Genomic DNA, 18290 nt, shown 5'->3' on the forward strand with positions numbered 1-18290 from the left:
GTGTTTGGGTGCGACTGTGCTTGGGTGTGTTTGTTTTGGTATATCTGCGTGTGACTGCGATTGTTTCCAGAGTGTCCGTGTTTCTGGGAAAAGTAGCTTATGATTTAATTACCTTGGCCCAAGCAGAGGCACAACCCTGTACCTGTGGAAGAGAGGAAGGAGCACGTCTGTACAGTGTGTGTGGGTTGGATATTAGATGCAGCAGTTAGTGTTGCATGAGATAAGCATCACTTATCATCGCATATCAAGTACATTCTGCAAGAGCATGATAACTTAGACTCGCATTGAAAACATTTTCAAGGATTTTAAAACTTGAGCCTGAACGCAATTAATCAAAGTTCACTCGACAAATACAAACGTGGTTATTACCACCAGAAGAACCTGAAGAGAGCACACCTGCAAATGAAAGCACCAAAAAATATCTCCCGGCGTAGTTTAAGAATATTCCACCACCCCCAGTCACCCCATTTGTATGATAATGGAAGGGTTTATGAAACCCTAAAATGCAAAATGTTATTTAGCACCAAAAATACTCAGTGAACATGGCACACTGGTGGATTGTGTTCATTTAAGAGATCCTGGAGATCATCTGAAAAACAATTAAATGAGTTCTACATTTGATAAAACAGTCGTCAAATAGTCATCAGACGGTGGGCACACTGTGGTCATAAAGGGGGTCTCCGGACACTGGGGATTTTTTCTGCATCGCATGAGTCTATAACATTTTTTAAAAAGGTGTCAATATGTACATGTAACCATAATAAGTTTAAAAAAACCTATAATCCTTTAATGCAGATAGAATATAGAGATACTGATATGTAGAGTTGCATCACTTATTTTAATCAAAAACATAACCCAGTAGAAATTTTATTTCTCATCATATTGTAAGCATTTAGTGAATAGTAAACATTACCTATTAATATCTTGGTTCTTCTCTGACTATGTCTCGATAAAGTAAAGATTGGAAATATTTAATTTGAAATAATGACATGAATATACATTATCTGTATATGCGTTCTTACTATTGTATACCTGTTTTTAAAATCGTGTTATATTACTAGTGCAACTATGGATGGACATTACAGTGGGAAAAAGAGGTCTAACATTCCTTTTTCCTTGAAAACTAGTTTTGTACCCCACAGCGCATCACTGTAAATATGTAAATATGCAATAGTAAAAGAAATGTTACACTGAAAGCTATGGGTTTAATAGATGGAAAAGCAATATATTTTTCACTTCAAAACATAGACTCCCCCTCATGTTCCTCACAGTTATTTGGTCCGCTGACAAGCATCCCCTATCTCCTTTACTGTGAATTGCAAGTGAAGGATGTGAGAGAAAATGTTACTTCTACCATTCAGTAAAAATTAACATATTTACTGGGGTAACCACACCATTTTTATTAGGTTATTTCCAAACAGTTTTGCGCTTTAATGCAACTGCCAAATTGTTAAGGAGAAGCTTCTTCAGCCGTGCACATGGAAAATCATTGCAATCGCTCAAGCCGCTGCCTTGCATTTACCAGCAGTGACATTACCTTTTCTATTGCGATAAATGTTGAAGTTGAAGACATTTTAGTCTCTTCCCTTTTTCCGTACCACAGTTCTGTTTCATTCTTTGCACACCTGAGGGTCATGAACTACAAGCGTCAGACACAAGCAGTGGCACTGTTCATAAGCTGGATAAGAAATACCATGAAAGAGAAAGTCAGAACACAGTGCTAATACATCTCAGATACAGTATGTAAAAAGAGTTAAGCTGGCCTTCAGCACATCACTCTATGGTACCATTCTAAGTGAGATTTTGTCGTCAGTAATTAACCAGGTTATGAGCCTTTATTAAGTTTTACACGTAGAGTGGCTGTTCTGGTGCATAAAATCAAGTGCTCCCTATTCACACATACTGTACATTGTTTATGAAACAGCTGCAGCTGGAGGCAAAAGCATTTCCCTTCACAGGCTACAGCATCCTCTTCATTACCGGGACGATGCCTTTTTTTATGTGATTGCGCTGTAACGTACTGGAATTGATGTAACCTTTAAGAAGACATATTGAACCGGTGTTTGTATTAAGTGATCCTGTGAGATCAGCAACCTCATGACTAAAAGACACAATAGGAAAGAGAAAAATCACCGCGCTCAGTCATAACCAAGTGACATTTTTATTATGGAAGCACTATTGAAGAGTTTTTCATTATTACTCAATGTGCAATTCATTAAAAAATGAAACAACAGGAAACATTTCTGTCACTAAAAATTGAAGCTGATGTTCTAAACCTCTGCTCCCCCATATTTTCTTTTGTAACTAGTCATTTAGGCCACAGGCTAATATTTTAGGTCAGTGCAGTTTTTTTTAGAATTTGCATTGCTCTCTGCTGCCTTTAAACGCACTCATTTTTATACAATTACGTTCATATTTTTTGTGTTCCTGTGTAAATCCAACTCTATTTTTGTTTCCCCAATATGGCGTATTACTCAAAGCAAACACATTAATTCCACTCTGTCTTAATTTCATCCACACATAGAGGCTTTTAAATCCATCCTATTTGTTTGCTTGCGTTCTGTCCCTTGCAGGGCACCAATTACAAGTCAATACACAAGCGAAAATGTTAAATGTTAGGAAAAATTACAAATGGTGTCATCGGGGTATGTAACTGGCACTTTTTTGACTCATTGTTGGGATTTTTACACTGAAAATTCAGTGAAATCACACAAAGGGCAATGACAGTGTTAATCAGATTAGCAGAGCTTTGGTTGATTTGACATCAGAGGTCACTGCACATATATTGTGCTTAATAATTGATTTGAGCCCTTTTCACCCAAATGTAGGGAGAAAAGTGCCCTTAATGCTCAATTTTAAGCTGTTGAAACAGATTTTTTTTGCTAATTTACGTAGCACAAAGCCCATAATCTTTTCAATTCAAAAGTAATAATGAAAAGCCATTAAATTATTCTTCAAAGTAATAAAGTGCTCTTTCCTCTCTTTTTAAGGTTGTAAAGAGCTGAATTTGCTATTCTGATGCCCTGCGGTGAATTATTGAACACACACACGTACACACATGTACACACTGCAGAGAGCTACAGGCTGTGAAATTACCCAATCACAAGGTCTTGTCAGTTCTCAGACATTAGTCATCTCACATAGGCCAAGTGAGGTGATACTCACACACACACACACTCACACAAAGACAAAGACAGAGGGTTTTGAAAAATTTATAAATCTCCATTAAAGTTAATGACACACCAAGTCCAAAATAATGTATTAGAGGAGAAGTGTGTGTCTGTGTGCCTGTTGTCACCCGAGGCTATTTAAGTGAATTGTCAGGAGGTGTTAGGATGTGAATGTCCCAATCTGGTTGTTTATTCTCCGTTTTTCATTTTCTTGCGAAAATATCCCGTAGATTTACAGAATATTAACTAGAAACTATGTTAACAACAGGCACCTTGGCTTTTACTGTGAAACAAGCTGCGATTCTCACCTTGAGTCCATTTCCAATTCTTCTCACGCACAAGCTGCTATCTCACTCATACCCGCAGTTTGACCATGCACATACACAACAAGGACATGAAAATGAAAAACAGATCCAACACACACCTATGCAGGGTTCAATGAAGATGAGCCAAAAAACTACATGAATCTACAGTCAAGGGGGAATGCCGAACAGCAAAATTGCTGTGCTGTGCTATGAAGTTTGCCGTCCTGCAACGGACAAATAGTGTAATCTTGGCTCGACACAGCATTTTTGGACTAAAACTGCTGATAGACTGTAGTTATGAAATCTCAGCGCTGGGGTGAATTGGTCCCCTTAGAGCGCGTTAGGCAGAAAAGGTCTAAGACGATTCAGCCCATAAATATCTTTAAATAGTTCAATTTTCAACCTGTGAGCCATTCTTGGATCTCTTAGAAAACCATCTCAATAACTCAAGTGCTGAATGCTCTGGAATGTGTTCTGCGTGACCTCCGATGCACCTTTCTGAGTATTGTTAACCACCTTGTAAATGTCTTTCAGGTGAAGTATGGCCGGTTTGGTTTTGTGTGGGATGCAGCAGTGCTGGAGTACGTTGCTAATAATGATGAGGATTGCTCCTTCTACACCGTCAGCAACAACGCACCAGACCGTGGATACGGTATCGCCATGCAGCACGGCAGCCCCTACAGGGACATTTTCTCCCAGAGGTAAGAGCCTTAACAGTAAACAGGAGCCAGCTGCATCGTTAACTGCATTTTATTTGTTAGGTTACAAAGAAATTACATATTTTACTTGCTGGATCTGTTCTGTTTCATACCATTCGTCTCAGTTAGATTGTCTTCTCTTTTAGGTATAGAAAAATCCCCTGTTTTGGAAATGAGTAGCATTCCAAAAAAATAAATTATATATATATATATATATATGTATATGTGTGTGTGTGTATATATCTTCCTAGTTGTGGAGAAGTCCAGTAAATTGTTTTTTTTATTGCTACTCCAGATTAATTTCTGTAAAAAATGGCCACTACCATAAAATTTGCCCTTGTACAGTGCTCAAAGAACCTTAAGACATCAACCTAGACAACAACAAGGTGGCAGATAAAAATTGCTAACTTCTGTCTTCCAGAATTAAGAGTGCAATGGCCTTTTTCCCATCTTCTGTGCAGTTATGTGAGGCTTAACGTGAGGCTAACCAAGTGTGACTACCCTGCCTCCCAAATAAGTCAGCGAAGGTGCAGTGCAGACGTACCCAAGATGTTTCTGGTTGTGTATCTTGTTACTGTAGCACAAAGCTGAGACTCTGTTGGTTCTCACTGATGAGTACAGTAACTGAATTTGTTCATTTTTTTCATTATACATCTAGTTTCTTACAGTGACCAGGAAGCTTGGTAGTTTCTTGAACTGCAACTCAAAGCCATGCATCTACACGCTGAGAGGCCTCATTTGTTTTTTGCGTTAATCTTTATTGTTGTGCAGTGATGTCACATGAGGTGAAGTGTCTGTGAAAGCCCTAAGCATATTGGTTGCATCTTAATCGTGTGGGCTTATGTCAGGAGTTTTTTGGTCTATTTGTGGATTTGGATTTGTGTGTGCAGTAAGTGAGTGAAACACCTAGTGTGTGCGGGCCTAAGTTTGCAAGCTTTACAGAGTGTGAATGGGTAGGCCTGTCTGTCTGCTCCATATCTGGTGAAGCGTTACGCTTCTGAATATTGCCTATCATGGCTTCTATTAAAATAAACAAGGAATTAATTGACAGGCTATGGAGGCAGTGTCACACTCTTGGGAAGTCAGTTTTAAACCGTTAACTCACACTGGTCCCCATGCTTCAAACGAAAAACCAGAGAGAAATCATCAGGAGAAAAAATAATCACAGAGGCATAATTATTTTGTTTTTCTTTGCAGTGATTTTTAGATTTTACGTTGTGCCATTCTCTAATATACAGACTGACGAAGCACAAAGTCTGTGTTTAACAGACTTTGACACCATGGAAAGAAAGGTTTCATTATGTTTAGTCATTGCTGAAGGCCAGGTCATAACAAATCTGGAGGCTTGACACATCTTTTGGTTGGATTTGTGTTGATTGGAAAATCCAACGGTATTTGAGAGGGATACATTGTGTACATTCACTTGTTCATTTGTTCAATTGCTTATTAACACAATTATCTAATCAGCCAACCTGGTGGCAGCAACTTGTTGCATTTAGGCATGCAGTCATGGTTAAGATGGCCTGCTGAAGTTCAAACTAAACATCAGAATGACGAAGAAAGGTGATTTAAGTGTTCGTTGTTGGATCCAGAGGGACTGAATATTTCATAAACTGTTGATCTGCTGCTTTTTTTTTACACAACCATCTCTAGAGAATGGTCTAGAAAAGAAAAAATTTACAGTGAGCAGCAGTTCTCCAGGCAAAAATGCCCTATTGTTGCCAGAGGTCAGAGGAGACCAACTGGCTTGCTAGGAACGCTAAAGTAACTCAAATAATTGCTTCTTACAACCAAGCTATGCAGAAGAGCATCTTTGAATTGACCTGACAACCTGTCAGATCTTGAAGGAGCAGTTTCCATAAATTTTGATAACAGAATATTGGAAAAGCATAGCCTGGTATAATGGGTCTTGATTGCTGTTGCAACTTTTGTTGGGTTGTTAGGGTCTTAATTTGGAATAAACCACATGAATGCATGTGAGAGATATTGTCTTGGCATGTCACAAAACTCAGATGATCTCAAATTCGTGCTTGAACATGGCAGTGAGTTCACTGTACTCAAATGGCCACCACAATCATCAGATCTCAATCCAATAGAGCACCTTTGGGATGTGTTGGAACAGGAGATTCACATTCTGGATGTGTAGCTGAACATTCTGCAGCAGCTGTGTGATGCTCTCATGTCAGTATGAACCAAAATCTCTGGGGAATGTCCAGCACCTTGTTGAATATATGCCATGAAGAATTAAGGCAGCTCTAAAGGCAAAAGGAGGTCCAACTCAGGACTAGCAAGATATACCTTAAAAGGTGCCCAGTGAGTGTATTTTCCCCACTTCAATAAATAATAATACGCTGTAGATTACATCTTTTGTTCATAGTTAAGTCTAGCCTAGTCTTGCTTATGTAAATGTGTAGCAGAGGGGATTTTTTTTGGTCAGTAGCACAAACTGATGAGGTTGTTTATCAAGCAGTCAATCACATTCTCTGTAGGCAGCAGCAGTGCAGAGTGGAGTGATGGAATCTATCCAAAATACTGAGGGGAAATGTTGTGGAACTAGTATACAAGCTTGAGTGTTTATTAAGCGTACCAAATGGCACATGCTGCGTTGTCTACAGAAATGAGATGGGCATGATTTTGTTCATATCAGTGCATCGCTATACTGGTATGAATCTCGTCTACTAAAAGGGATTTCAAAGGCAGTAACACAGTGTATGGGTAGACAACGCTCAAGCTGGCCAAAAACAACTAGAGCCAGTGGGAGGAATTATATAACCAGCCAACATCTGTTAAGCCTGCAAAACCTTCTCTGATTCAAGTACAAGCACATGTGTCTGAGACCACTGTGTCATTTTTCCCTCTCTTTTTGCATCTTTTTTGAGATTTCATTTCTTGACATGACATGACAGAACAAATATAATAGCTATAGCTGCAGGCTTTTCTGCCTTTGTGTTAGAAAAACACATTTTATATTAGGATCTCTGTGAAGCGTTTTGATTCTATCCCCATGTAAGTTGCTTTTCGTGGCTTTGGCTAATTCTGCCTAAAGCCGGTTCTCATGTCTTCCTGGTAGGCTGTTCTTGCTTTCAAATCGGTCGTAATGAAATACTTAGAAACATGTCTCAGAAGGATCAGTTTTAAAGCACTCCACCTATGTACACTCTAGATTCATTTTCATATATTATCCCCATAACCTGATCCTGGTTTGAAAGCAAAACATGCGTTAAATAGACATCAGCGCATCAGTGTTTCGTAACTTTTACTAGTGAGAGTTTCATGTTAATGCATTGTCCTATGTTAGAAAGTCCTAAAAAATACTACTATTACAAACACCATTAAGATAAGCAAGATGATTAAAATATAGCAATGATGAATAAAGATGTCATTGATTGGCTGGTGTAACTGGGGAGAGCTTTAACCACTTCTGAGGAGTATTTACTTTACTTTGTATTTACTGTGTGTATCAGTGTGTGTCTTCTGCATACTTGAGGAGTGTTTGCTATCTGCATACCCCTGGAGGTAATATGAGAGATGAAAAAGAATTTATTTGCTTCGACACTTTGAGGAGAAAGAGAAAAAGGCAGACTGCTACAGCTTCATCAGTTTAAACCATTTAGTTTGTAATGAGAAAACCATCGGCAGAGTTCAAGTGCAGCACCAGCACATGCCTGCTTCTGTTTGTGCGAGTGTGCGGATCTAAAAGTTTTTGCCGGCACAGTAGAACAAATAGAGTGCAAATGTGTACATGCTTGAGTATGTGTGATGCTCTGTGATTGCTGGAGACAGCCTGCAGATTTACCAGAGTCAAAAAAAAAAACAGTGCCGTAAAGGACTAGTCCTCTAATTTAAACCGACAGCTTCTGACAAGTTGCTTTGAAGTGCTGAAGGGCCAAGAACTTAAAAAAAACCTTCTCCCTGGCAAATATTATTTTTGTCTCTGTTTGTCTGAAGGCAGTGATGTGAAAATTTAATCCGTAGCAGATGGACATCTTGAGGGTGTTGGTGCCCAGATAGATAGATAGACAGATAGATAGATACCTGGGAAATGTTAGTAGGAGCACTTCAGAGAAAATCAACTACACGACCAATATTATATCAAATTTTGTCTTTCATTATTATCTTTCTCAATTTAAGCGCATTTGAGGTGAGCAAGGAGAGCCACATCTACCATATGAGTTTGGCTTTGGTCACAAAGATACATTTATATAGTTGTTTTATTACCTGTCTGCAGGCAACTGTTCATCAGTGGCCTGAGGGCTAATCATTGACTGCTTCAAAAATAGAGCCATGGTGGGCTGTATATCTGTGGGGACCTTGGCAGTGCATGTTGTATGGTACATTTGAGGGGTGAAATGACGTATACACCTGCAACAAATCACTGCTACAAACAGATAAATCACACCTCAGAGGCCGTGGCTTGGATTGCTGTGGTGAGCACCAGAGCCTGGCTTCACTCTGGAGAAATTACATGATCTTCTTAGACTGTGTCATGTAATTTCTTGACATGGTTTATATGAAAGCAGGGATTCAAACTTTTGGAGGTCCTGAGTTGGCCGTTTATTATTTTATTTTTTTATAGTTTCATATATATTTATTTTTATCTTGAAAGGAATCATGTGTTTCTCCAGAAATAACTTGGCAAAAGTAGAAAACCTACCGTGAAGGCTAAGTTAGGGTTCAGTATTGTGTTATCAAATGTAGGTTTGTTTGGAGTAGCTTGGCATGATGCCACTTTATTCAGAAGTGATTATTATTCTTGTTATTCTTATTATTTATTTAATTTTGGTATCTTAACATCATGGCTGATGTCTTTATTCAGCCTTTAATCCAGCAATGTGTGCATATGTTCTTTGTTGCTTCCACTACAGCCATAGCTCCTTCATGTGTTAATTCCCTTTCCAGATGAAAAATCAAAGTCAACAATAGTAAGTGTTGTGTTGAGAAGTGGAAGTGGTCTTTGACTAAAAGTTGTTTTAAATGATGTTAAAGCGCATCGAGTCCCAGTAAATACAAGGTAAACTATATATGGCACATAAACAGTTTGTTGTGATGCTTTCAGCATTCTGGCAAGCTTTTATATCCCCAGCTCTCATGACAATAAAATTGTCAGCAATAGTTAAAAAACTCTTGATGAACTGACTTCTGAAAGTTTGGTTATTGCAAACCTTGAAGGGAAATTTAATAAATTGCATAGTGTTTTTTTTCTTTGGGAATGTATATGATAGTGATAAACTAAATTACACCAGTGAAGGGCACACATAAATGGTTTTTGAAGCTGCCTTTGCTCATGTAAATCTTACATTTTAGTCCCAGCAGAGGGGTTGTAAACAGAACCTGCAGAAGAGAGATGAAGGTATATTACCTTGTCCTGTTCTGTCAGAGGTGTCTCATGCATTTAAAAAAAAATCTACTATATCTACTGGTGAAAGGCGTTTTTACTATCTAGCGGCTAACACGGATGAAATACTGAAATACATTTAATGAAAGTCTATGTAATTGTCCTTTCACCTGACCAATAAAAATTCAAATTTAACCTGAACATTGAAAATAAAAAGGAGGTCAGGTCTAATTGAGGTTTGCCTGTGCTTGTGAGTTACACTTACACAATTGTATAAAACTCGCAATGAGAAGGATCAAACAATTATACTGACAAAACAATTAGCATGGAAAATCCAACCTGTAAGTCAAATCAGTGACAAAAAAGTAATAGTAGTTTCATAGTCATTTAATAATCGGCAGTGTGTCATACTGTATCAGCAATGTGACTCAAGCTTTACAAGTGACCATTTCTGCTTTCTTTGGCTTTCACTCATTATGAATTTTTGAACTTTGAGATAAAACAGGGTGACCTCATGCTCAAGGATTTGTTAAATTAGCAAAACGTTTATCTTTTTATTATTAAATAAGCATCAAATGACTATAATGGAAAATGACTGATCCGTATTTTGGGGGGTTGGGTTTCTCATTTTACTACTATACAGTTCAGTTCTACATGCTACACTTTCAAAAACATGTTTTTCCAGTAGCTCTCCTGTGACCTTACAGCCCCTACATGCCCTGAGCAGTGAGTTGTGTTCTGAATTTTCTGCAGCAATCAACAAATAATTAGATGATGAAGTATCAGTTTTCTCCTGTGCACCAACTCCCAGACTAGCCTCATCCTCCATTTAGAAACTTTGGACCCAGCTGCTTTGCTTGCCTTTGTGATTTCTCCATCAGACTCCCCCTGCAGGTGAAGATGTCTGCAGTTGATGATAATGGCTGATGATAATCTCGTACAGGAGGCAGAGGAGGTATTCTTTGACATTCTACTGTAGAGTCGGATCCAAATAACAGGCAAGAGTCCAGTGGCTCTTTCTCCGTTCTCTTTTGGGACCATTCGAGTCTAGTAATGAGGAATCTTGAGTTCCTCTTTAAGATGATATATGTGTCGCTCATCCCACTATCCTGCCACAAGTTGTTCATAACAGTGAAGCAAAACAGTGGTTTTCCAAAGGACGTTGGTTTTCTACTGTTATTTTTGGAAAATCATAACCTAGCTTAGGTCCTACATCCCATGGAAGCCTTTTCAGAAATTTAAGCCGGATGCTGCTCAAGATGTTGCAGAGCAAACAACATGGCGAAGTTATCCTCGCCTGTGTCTGCTATAGCAATTTAGCCCATCGCTCTTTCCCCAGAGATAGCCACGGACATCAGGAAGCACGGCTTCAGCCTCTTTGCAATAATGACAAAGTGGACAATGAGCATCAACAGCATACTGCATTGCTCCAGAAATCAGATGGAGGATGCTGGACGGCCCCTTATCCCCCGAGTGAGGTGTTTAGACCACTCCTTGACAGAGCCATGGCTCGTTTACACTAAACAATCAAGGAACCAAAACAATAGAAGAGCTTCACCTTCTCAACATCAAAATCACAGAGATGCTCACCTCAAGAGGAAGTTTGCTCCAACCAACAGTGGCACCACTGTGTAGGGAGGGGATCAGATGCTGGTTTATCAGGACCACCATGAGAAAGATGCAGTTCTGACAGACTTACTTGTGCAACATTGTTGAATTCTGGGCTTCCCCTTAAAACCAAAACGCTCTTCTTTTCACCCAACTGAACATTTATCTACATAAGAACTAAACCACCTTGACAGCAAAGTTGTCCCCAGTGAAACTGAAAGTGCTAAACTCTCTAATATCACTTGTTGCACCCCACAGAGTGGCGCATGTGCTACCTGTTGTACATCTGCTGGGTTTGGTGCCTGAAAGTGTTGTGGTTGTCCCCTTGGGAGTCCTCCACACCAGGTAAATTCAGGACAATTTAGCCGCCTGCGCCTCAACGAAATACAGTACCAAAAATGCATATTTAATGTTCCTCTCCCACTGCAGCCAGTTTGTCATACATAAAAATCCCACATGTTCTCTCTGCAGGGGTGCTCCTTTGGGAGAACTGTGTCAGACATACCAGAATGCAAAGATGCATTTCTCTCCAGCTAGAGATGAATATACCAATCTTGAGTCGCTGGTGGGAAGTGAAGAAACCTTTGTCTCCTTGCATAATTTTCACTGAACTGCACTTACCTCTCCAATCATTCTGGTGGCACCAGAACAAACAAGCACAGTATAGCTGTTAGTGGGGGAGCTGTGGCAGTTGTCTTGTCACAAAGACATATGAAAGACATATGGTAACCCAATGGATAGGAGTTTTGATAGAGATTCCTGTTTAAGCTGGGGTTCCTATCTGGACTCTGTGAAGGGATCTCAGAGGTCATTCGTGGTGGCTTACTGTTAGCATGTACGAGTGAGTAGGTAATGAGTCAGCATCTCATTTGAGGCGCCACGGGCTCCTCTTTTCAAAGTTTACAAAAAACCTTGCATAGTTAGCATGCCTCATCTCCCTTTTGAAACCTGCTGCATACATAATGTACGACTTGAAGCACTCTATTTTCCTCGGCTGAACTTCATTAAATACTCTTGCATAATTCTGACTCTGCAGAGTTCATTCTGCAGGAGTTGACCTGGTCACACAATATTTCCTTCACAGGCCTGCCCCGCTTATATCCAAGGAGCAAGATCTTCTACTACAGCCTTCTACTAAAGCCTGTCATGCAGGGAAATGGTGCACTTTCCAGCAGTGGTGCATGGACAGAAGCTCAGACCTCATGTTGTGTCCTCTATCCCCTGTGGTGACCCATCTCCACATGCTTAAGAGCATAAACAGGTTTTTCATTATATTTTGCACATGGCTAACATCAAACAAATCCAACTGTTTATCCAACACAAAGTACACTCATGAGGTATGTCTCGCTGACTGTGTGAAGCTATCAGACAAGCCTACAGCAGCAGGAACAGAGCCTCCATAGGGCGTCTGTGCTCACTTCGCGAGCACCTTATCTCATTCACATCCCTCCTCAGTGGGATGGAGTTGTCGAACAGCTGCACAGCGGCATCTTGGGTCTCTCACATTCCCATTCATCTGTTTCCATCTGCACAATATATGTTAGTTTTCCCTGACTAACTCATTTTTATGCATACTTGACAGCTCGTAATATGTTGTCAAATCTCACCCTTTTTATGCACGTGCCAAGAGGTGTTCCTCTAATCCCATCATGGATTAGTGAGCTGCACAGTGTGTAATGCCCCACTCTCCCCTGCTGTTGCAGGTGTGTTGTGGCAAAGGAGTCTAATTTTCACTCTTTTTCTTTCCACACATGGACTGACATAGTAAATTATCATGGGAAAAAAACCCCAACCTTATTTCAATACCTTATTGTAGCGTATTGTTTTGTGTGTGTGTCACCCACTAGGAAACACTGGTGTCGTGGTGGGATGTTGACCACATGCCTTATCCTAATAATGACAGCTCTTAGAGGAATTAGCATGTGCATAATACTTACTTACAGCAAGCCCAGATTCTGTGATGACAGACCAACTCATTAGGCTGTAAGCTGTGTTTGTTCCCCCTGTGTCAGAAAGAAAACGCTGACTTACAGAATACAAGGACATGAAAGAAAGTCTTGAAGGTTGGACAGGCACAGAGGGATAAACACAATAGCTCCAACTTTTAGCAGCTTATGCTTATACACACAGAATCTGTGGTTGCAGTGTGTAACCAACTGTACTGTATTACTCTGTATTAAAAGAATAATCTAAGTCCTGTGGGTCAAGTCCTTTTACAAAGAAAACTTTCACCTAGATTCTTAGTGAGAAAATTGTATTTTAGCTTTGCTTGCTGGTTTGATTTTTGGGGCCCCGTGAAGTATTGACGTTTTTATCTGAGTCTCTTTTTCATGCTCTCTCCCTCATCTTTCTCTTTCTTATTGATTAGTTCATTTCAAAAGCAATTTCAATTGCAAACAGCACAAGTTTCAAATGCACCAGCAGCTGTCGTGCATTCGCTCGCTGAATACCCTCCAAATGATGTATAATCAGTTTTTAAAGTTCAGATTTTAAACAGCAGAAATTATTTTATTTTGAGAACTGTGCCTTTGATCTTTTTGGTGTCTTTGTAGTAGCATAATACCTTGAGCGACAAGCGTGATTAGGCTTGATCAAGGCTTCTGCCAAAGAAACCAAAAGCTACATGCTGGTTATTTGATTCACTGCATCTCTCTTTCTGTTGTACTCACTGAGCTCCAGCAAAGCTGGAGGCTCTAAGGCCCTTAGTTTTCACTGCATGGAAATCACCCCCCAAAAAAGTCTTTTTTAAAGAAACTCTTGTTTGTCTTTGAAATTTATGTTTTTGTATGTGTTTCTGACACATTGCGATTGAATGTCAGGTGTCAGTCTAAGTTGTCTCAGCTCTTTCAGTCTGTAACCGTCACTCTTTGTCATGTCTCAGTCAAACTCAGCCCATGCATTCATTTAATCTTTACAAATTACTCATCAATTAATGATGAAGGTCTTTTTCTTACCCAGTTTCTTTCTCGATATGTTAATGACAGTTAATGGCTGTTTTACTTCTGTGCATTGTTTATCATAGTTCAGCTCGATAATCCGTTTCACTTCGTGAACATAATGGTCCTTAATTGAAAATTTTGTTGACAGTGTGTATGACTGTGTATTGAACCCTGAGAGTGCTAATTGGTATAATTAAGCTTAGCAAACTTTACTTGAGGGACCAGAGACCCAAGGGTGAATAACCTCCCTCACTCCAGTCCTCGGGATTCATTGTAGAAGCGATATCTGTGTTGACATGGGGCCTTATATTGTGATTATAAGGCCAAAACAGAAGCAAAATGCTTCATATAAACAACTCAGTCAAAATAAACAAAGATGGAAATTTGAAATGTTTCAATGGAGTAGTTCCACTGAATAATTATATTGTGTAAACAACTGACCCTCGTTGCTTTCAGGCTGCTCCCTGTACGTGCCCTCCAATCTGCGTTCCTTCCTCCATAAATGTGGACATATACTTCTCCAAATGATAAAGCACGTGCCACCGAGATAGAGTAGCTGTTGAGGAAGATAAATGCATAAAGTATTGATCCCTTTTGTGCACGTCACATTGATCGGACTGAGTGTGAGCAGCTGATGCGAAAGCTTCGATCGTAATGAAAAAACGTTTCCTTGCGACTGAAGCCACTGTTAACTGCCGGAGCAATCAGAGCAGCTTGATGATTATCACTGGTGGCTCGCAGTAGGACAGTCTCGTACTTTAACATCATCCTGTTTCTTTCCCTCCAGAGTTCCCATGTTATGGCGTGTTTCTTGCCTATAGGACCCCATGCTCTGTGTGTTTTCCCAGGCTCTCAAGGATGACACACAGTGATCTTAAACGTGAGGCAGAGCAGCGTGCCATCTCTGCTGCTAGAATGAGGCAGTTAAAATGCTTGATCTATGCCTAGCAAGGTCACTGGTGAGACTTCTGGGTTTCCTCTTTTTATAGTTGACATGAAGAATCTAGCTCTGAAGCAAATCTATGCACCAGCAGTGCTGAAATAATATTTCTTCTATCTGAGAGGACTAGTACTCTGTGGCTGAATAAACAGACTACCTAGAAGTTGGGGTGCTGATGTGTGCTGGGGGGTCAGTCTCAGCTACTCACAGTTGTTCTTTGCTAAAACACAAGGAGTGTGCAGTCAGGTGCAGGTGCACTTCGTTGATTGGTTTACGCCGCCGAGTCTCTCTGGCGCTCTGTCTTGGCCCTGCTCACAAAAGTGATGAAGAGATTTTTACAACTCAACAAAGTGAATGTGACACATCAGTTTGAAGCTGACTTTTTTTTTTTACCTCCTTGTGATATATTCTGACAAGTTTGGCTTGTTTTTCTGAGGTAGGTCACAGAGAAACATGATGTGATGCAGCGAGAGTGATCCGATGTTTTATTGATTTCCCTACACACCTTCCACACACAGGTCAAAATAAACAGCTTCAGCAGGCCTTTACCTGTGGTGATTCAGCATTTAACCCTTTAAGACCTACCATAGAACCAAGTCCGCAAGAGCTTATATTATATTTTTACATGCTGTAGTGCCAATTTTGGGAGCATTTCAAGTTGATATACATCAATACAACCATTACAGCCCAAATTTTAATAATATGTATGCATTAAGTGCATAGTAATTACATAAATTGCAAAAAAGTGCAATAAACTACAAAAAAATTGAAAATCGTTTTTGTTTTTTTAACATATATTTCTAGTTAGAGAAATTTAAGAGGCTTATCCCTCAAAACTGTAAATACAAAAAAGTTGCACAAACTAGTTTCCCACCACAGGAAATTTATTTGAAGTGTCTTCATAGTTTTACTTTTGAAATACACCAATTTTTATATACTGCAGGAAAAACGAAAATAAATATTATAGTGCAAATTTGCAAAAAAGCAGCATATGCATCAAAATAAACCATTTCCAGCAGTGCAATTTGAGTTCTAAGCATCCCAGAAACGACACAGAAAGTCATAAAGTCAAAGATAACTTTTAAAAACACCAGTATAGGCTCTGAGGCCCTGACAGTAAAAAAAACTACATTTCCGCGAAATGACGTCACTTCCGGTTTCGGGCAGGTAATGGCGGACATGCGAAAGTTCGCGCTGACGTCTATTCCAACGTAGGAAGTGTTGTGAACAGCTGATCGGATCGCCAAAGCGTGTTTCTGGAATATTATGTTTTTGTTGCTGCAAGCGCTTTTTATGCAGTTTTTGCAAAGCTATATGTGGAAGAAAACCGTGACCTAGGACAAGCTGATGGCATAAGATGTAAGTACAACTTATCCGGTTTCATATGCAAAAAAAATTATTGCGCTAGCTTACGTGGTTGCAGTGATACAGGGATTTAAAAATAGATACGCAAATTGTAGCAGGGGCGCTACGCTCGGCTCTAAAGGGTTAAGAATACTTGGGTGGGTTGTTTGTTGGATCTTTGAGCTAAGCTCTCAAGTTGAAGGCTGACATCCCTAATCAGTGTGTCAATCTCACCTACCCAAAGTAACTGAAATATAGACAGGTTAGGTTTCATCTTAATGGAGTCTGCATGTTCTCACTGTGCCTGCATGGGTTTCTAACCATGTCCAAACACATGATTGTTGGGTTAATTCTGAATTATCTGTAGGTGTAAATACAAGAATGAGTGGTTGGCTGACCCAGTGATGGACCTGTCCAGGGTGAATCCCCAATTTGGATGGATAGACTTAAGTTTTGTTTGGTTAAATTCAGTCACCCAAACTCTTTAGGTTTATAAAAATATCAGGGTTTTGATTAAAATACACACAGTATGTAGTGAAAGGTAGAAAGCTATGTACTAATTCACGTCTGCAAGAGGTAGCATATCTGTAAAGCACAATACTTTCTGTTTATCTGTGATCAGAATGGATGACAATGCACCTTCTGGCCTATAAGTAGGTCCACAAGGGCACCTATGGGAATAATTAAAACTGAGATCGAACATCTAATGGGCTGATGGCAATTCAAGCTAGTGTTGTGATTTAGTGCACACCTTTCACATCTTTTCTAAGACAAGCCGAAACATTTAAGGCAACATTTCTTACCCCGCGCTCATCAAAACTACAGAGAAACTACTTTTCGTCTTTATTATATGGACATTATTCTCAATCGTGTATTCTTACGGGTCTGACACGAGTGCGGCGGCTAGGGGCCCGCTGATGCTGCCAGCTTTGTGTTAAGCTAGTAAGTGAGCTGTCAAACCAATGTTGTTCTCATTTAAGGAGCTGACAGTCAGCAGCCGTCTCTGAGCAACAAACTCATTTTAGAATAACACCTCTGTCTCTCATCTCCCTCCACTACCCCTTCTCCACTCATTTCATTCCACACTCTTCCTCTGTTCACTCATCATTGTCTTTTCTCCTCTCTTTACCCTCCTCGGCTACCTTCTTACTATTCTGTCTCCTCTACTTTCCTACCTGTGCTTCCCCTTTTCCTCCATTGTATGATTCTGTTGTCAGTCATCCATTCAGCCAGAACACACTGCCAGGGTTTTTGCACCCCTCTCATTTTCTCTCGCAATTTTTTTCTTCTTGGACTCACTTGGGTTTCTTCCCCCCTATTTTCAAATTCTTTTTTTCCACCTCTCCCTTCACCACGACTTCTACCTTTCATTGTCTCCAAAATAAAATTGTGTTTGCTACAGAGGTGACAGGAGATGAATGTTCATAGAACTACTGCAGACATGTTTCACCGCTCCACAGATGTTAGTGTGCTCCAAAATGATGCACTCTGCCTTTACCCCTCTTACAGAAACAGTTAGGTCTATGTAGCAAGCTCTGAAATTCACTGAAGTGTTTCACATTATTCTTGATCATCTAACTCTCACTGCTCTGCATTTTAACTGGCTACAGCTGCAGTAAAATCTGCTACTAGGAATGTAAAGCTTGGGCCACCGCCTGCATTTATAGGGTCCTTATGGATGGGCCTGGGGAAGACTGCAGAATCAACACAATATATGAAGTTATAGCGCATTTAAAGGGCAGTAAGTGAGATTTTTATCGTCCCATTGCAGAAAATAGCCCTAATATATCTAGACGGGGTTGAAAGCCAAGTTGATCAATACCAGTGACTCAACCATCAGTTTGCCAGGTGCTGAGATAACAGGCTTTCAAAACTCACTTTGTAGCCTGTAGTCTCTGTTTGGAACAGCCTCGCCATCCATTTGAGTCCGAAAGACAGTCCCCATACCCCA

At 39.9% G+C, this 18290-nt stretch overlaps 1 protein-coding gene across 3 annotated transcripts in view; it reads left to right on the forward strand.

Annotated features, from left to right (window-relative positions):
• grid2 (glutamate receptor, ionotropic, delta 2) overlaps positions 1-18290 on the forward strand; it is a 483691-nt gene that overhangs the window by 440607 nt on the left and 24794 nt on the right. For all 3 annotated transcript variants that reach the window (XR_003213195.1, XM_005452094.3, XM_005452093.3), the window contains exon 14: positions 4010-4176. Coding sequence is in view for 2 of the 3 variants with exons in the window: in XM_005452094.3 (XP_005452151.1) it covers positions 4010-4176 (167 nt within the window). In the remaining variant the exon portion in view is untranslated. The remainder of the gene's footprint in view (positions 1-4009; positions 4177-18290) is intronic.

This window comes from Oreochromis niloticus, linkage group LG12 (genome assembly GCF_001858045.2).
Source record: "Oreochromis niloticus isolate F11D_XX linkage group LG12, O_niloticus_UMD_NMBU, whole genome shotgun sequence".
Classification (NCBI taxonomy): domain Eukaryota; kingdom Metazoa; phylum Chordata; class Actinopteri; order Cichliformes; family Cichlidae; genus Oreochromis; species Oreochromis niloticus.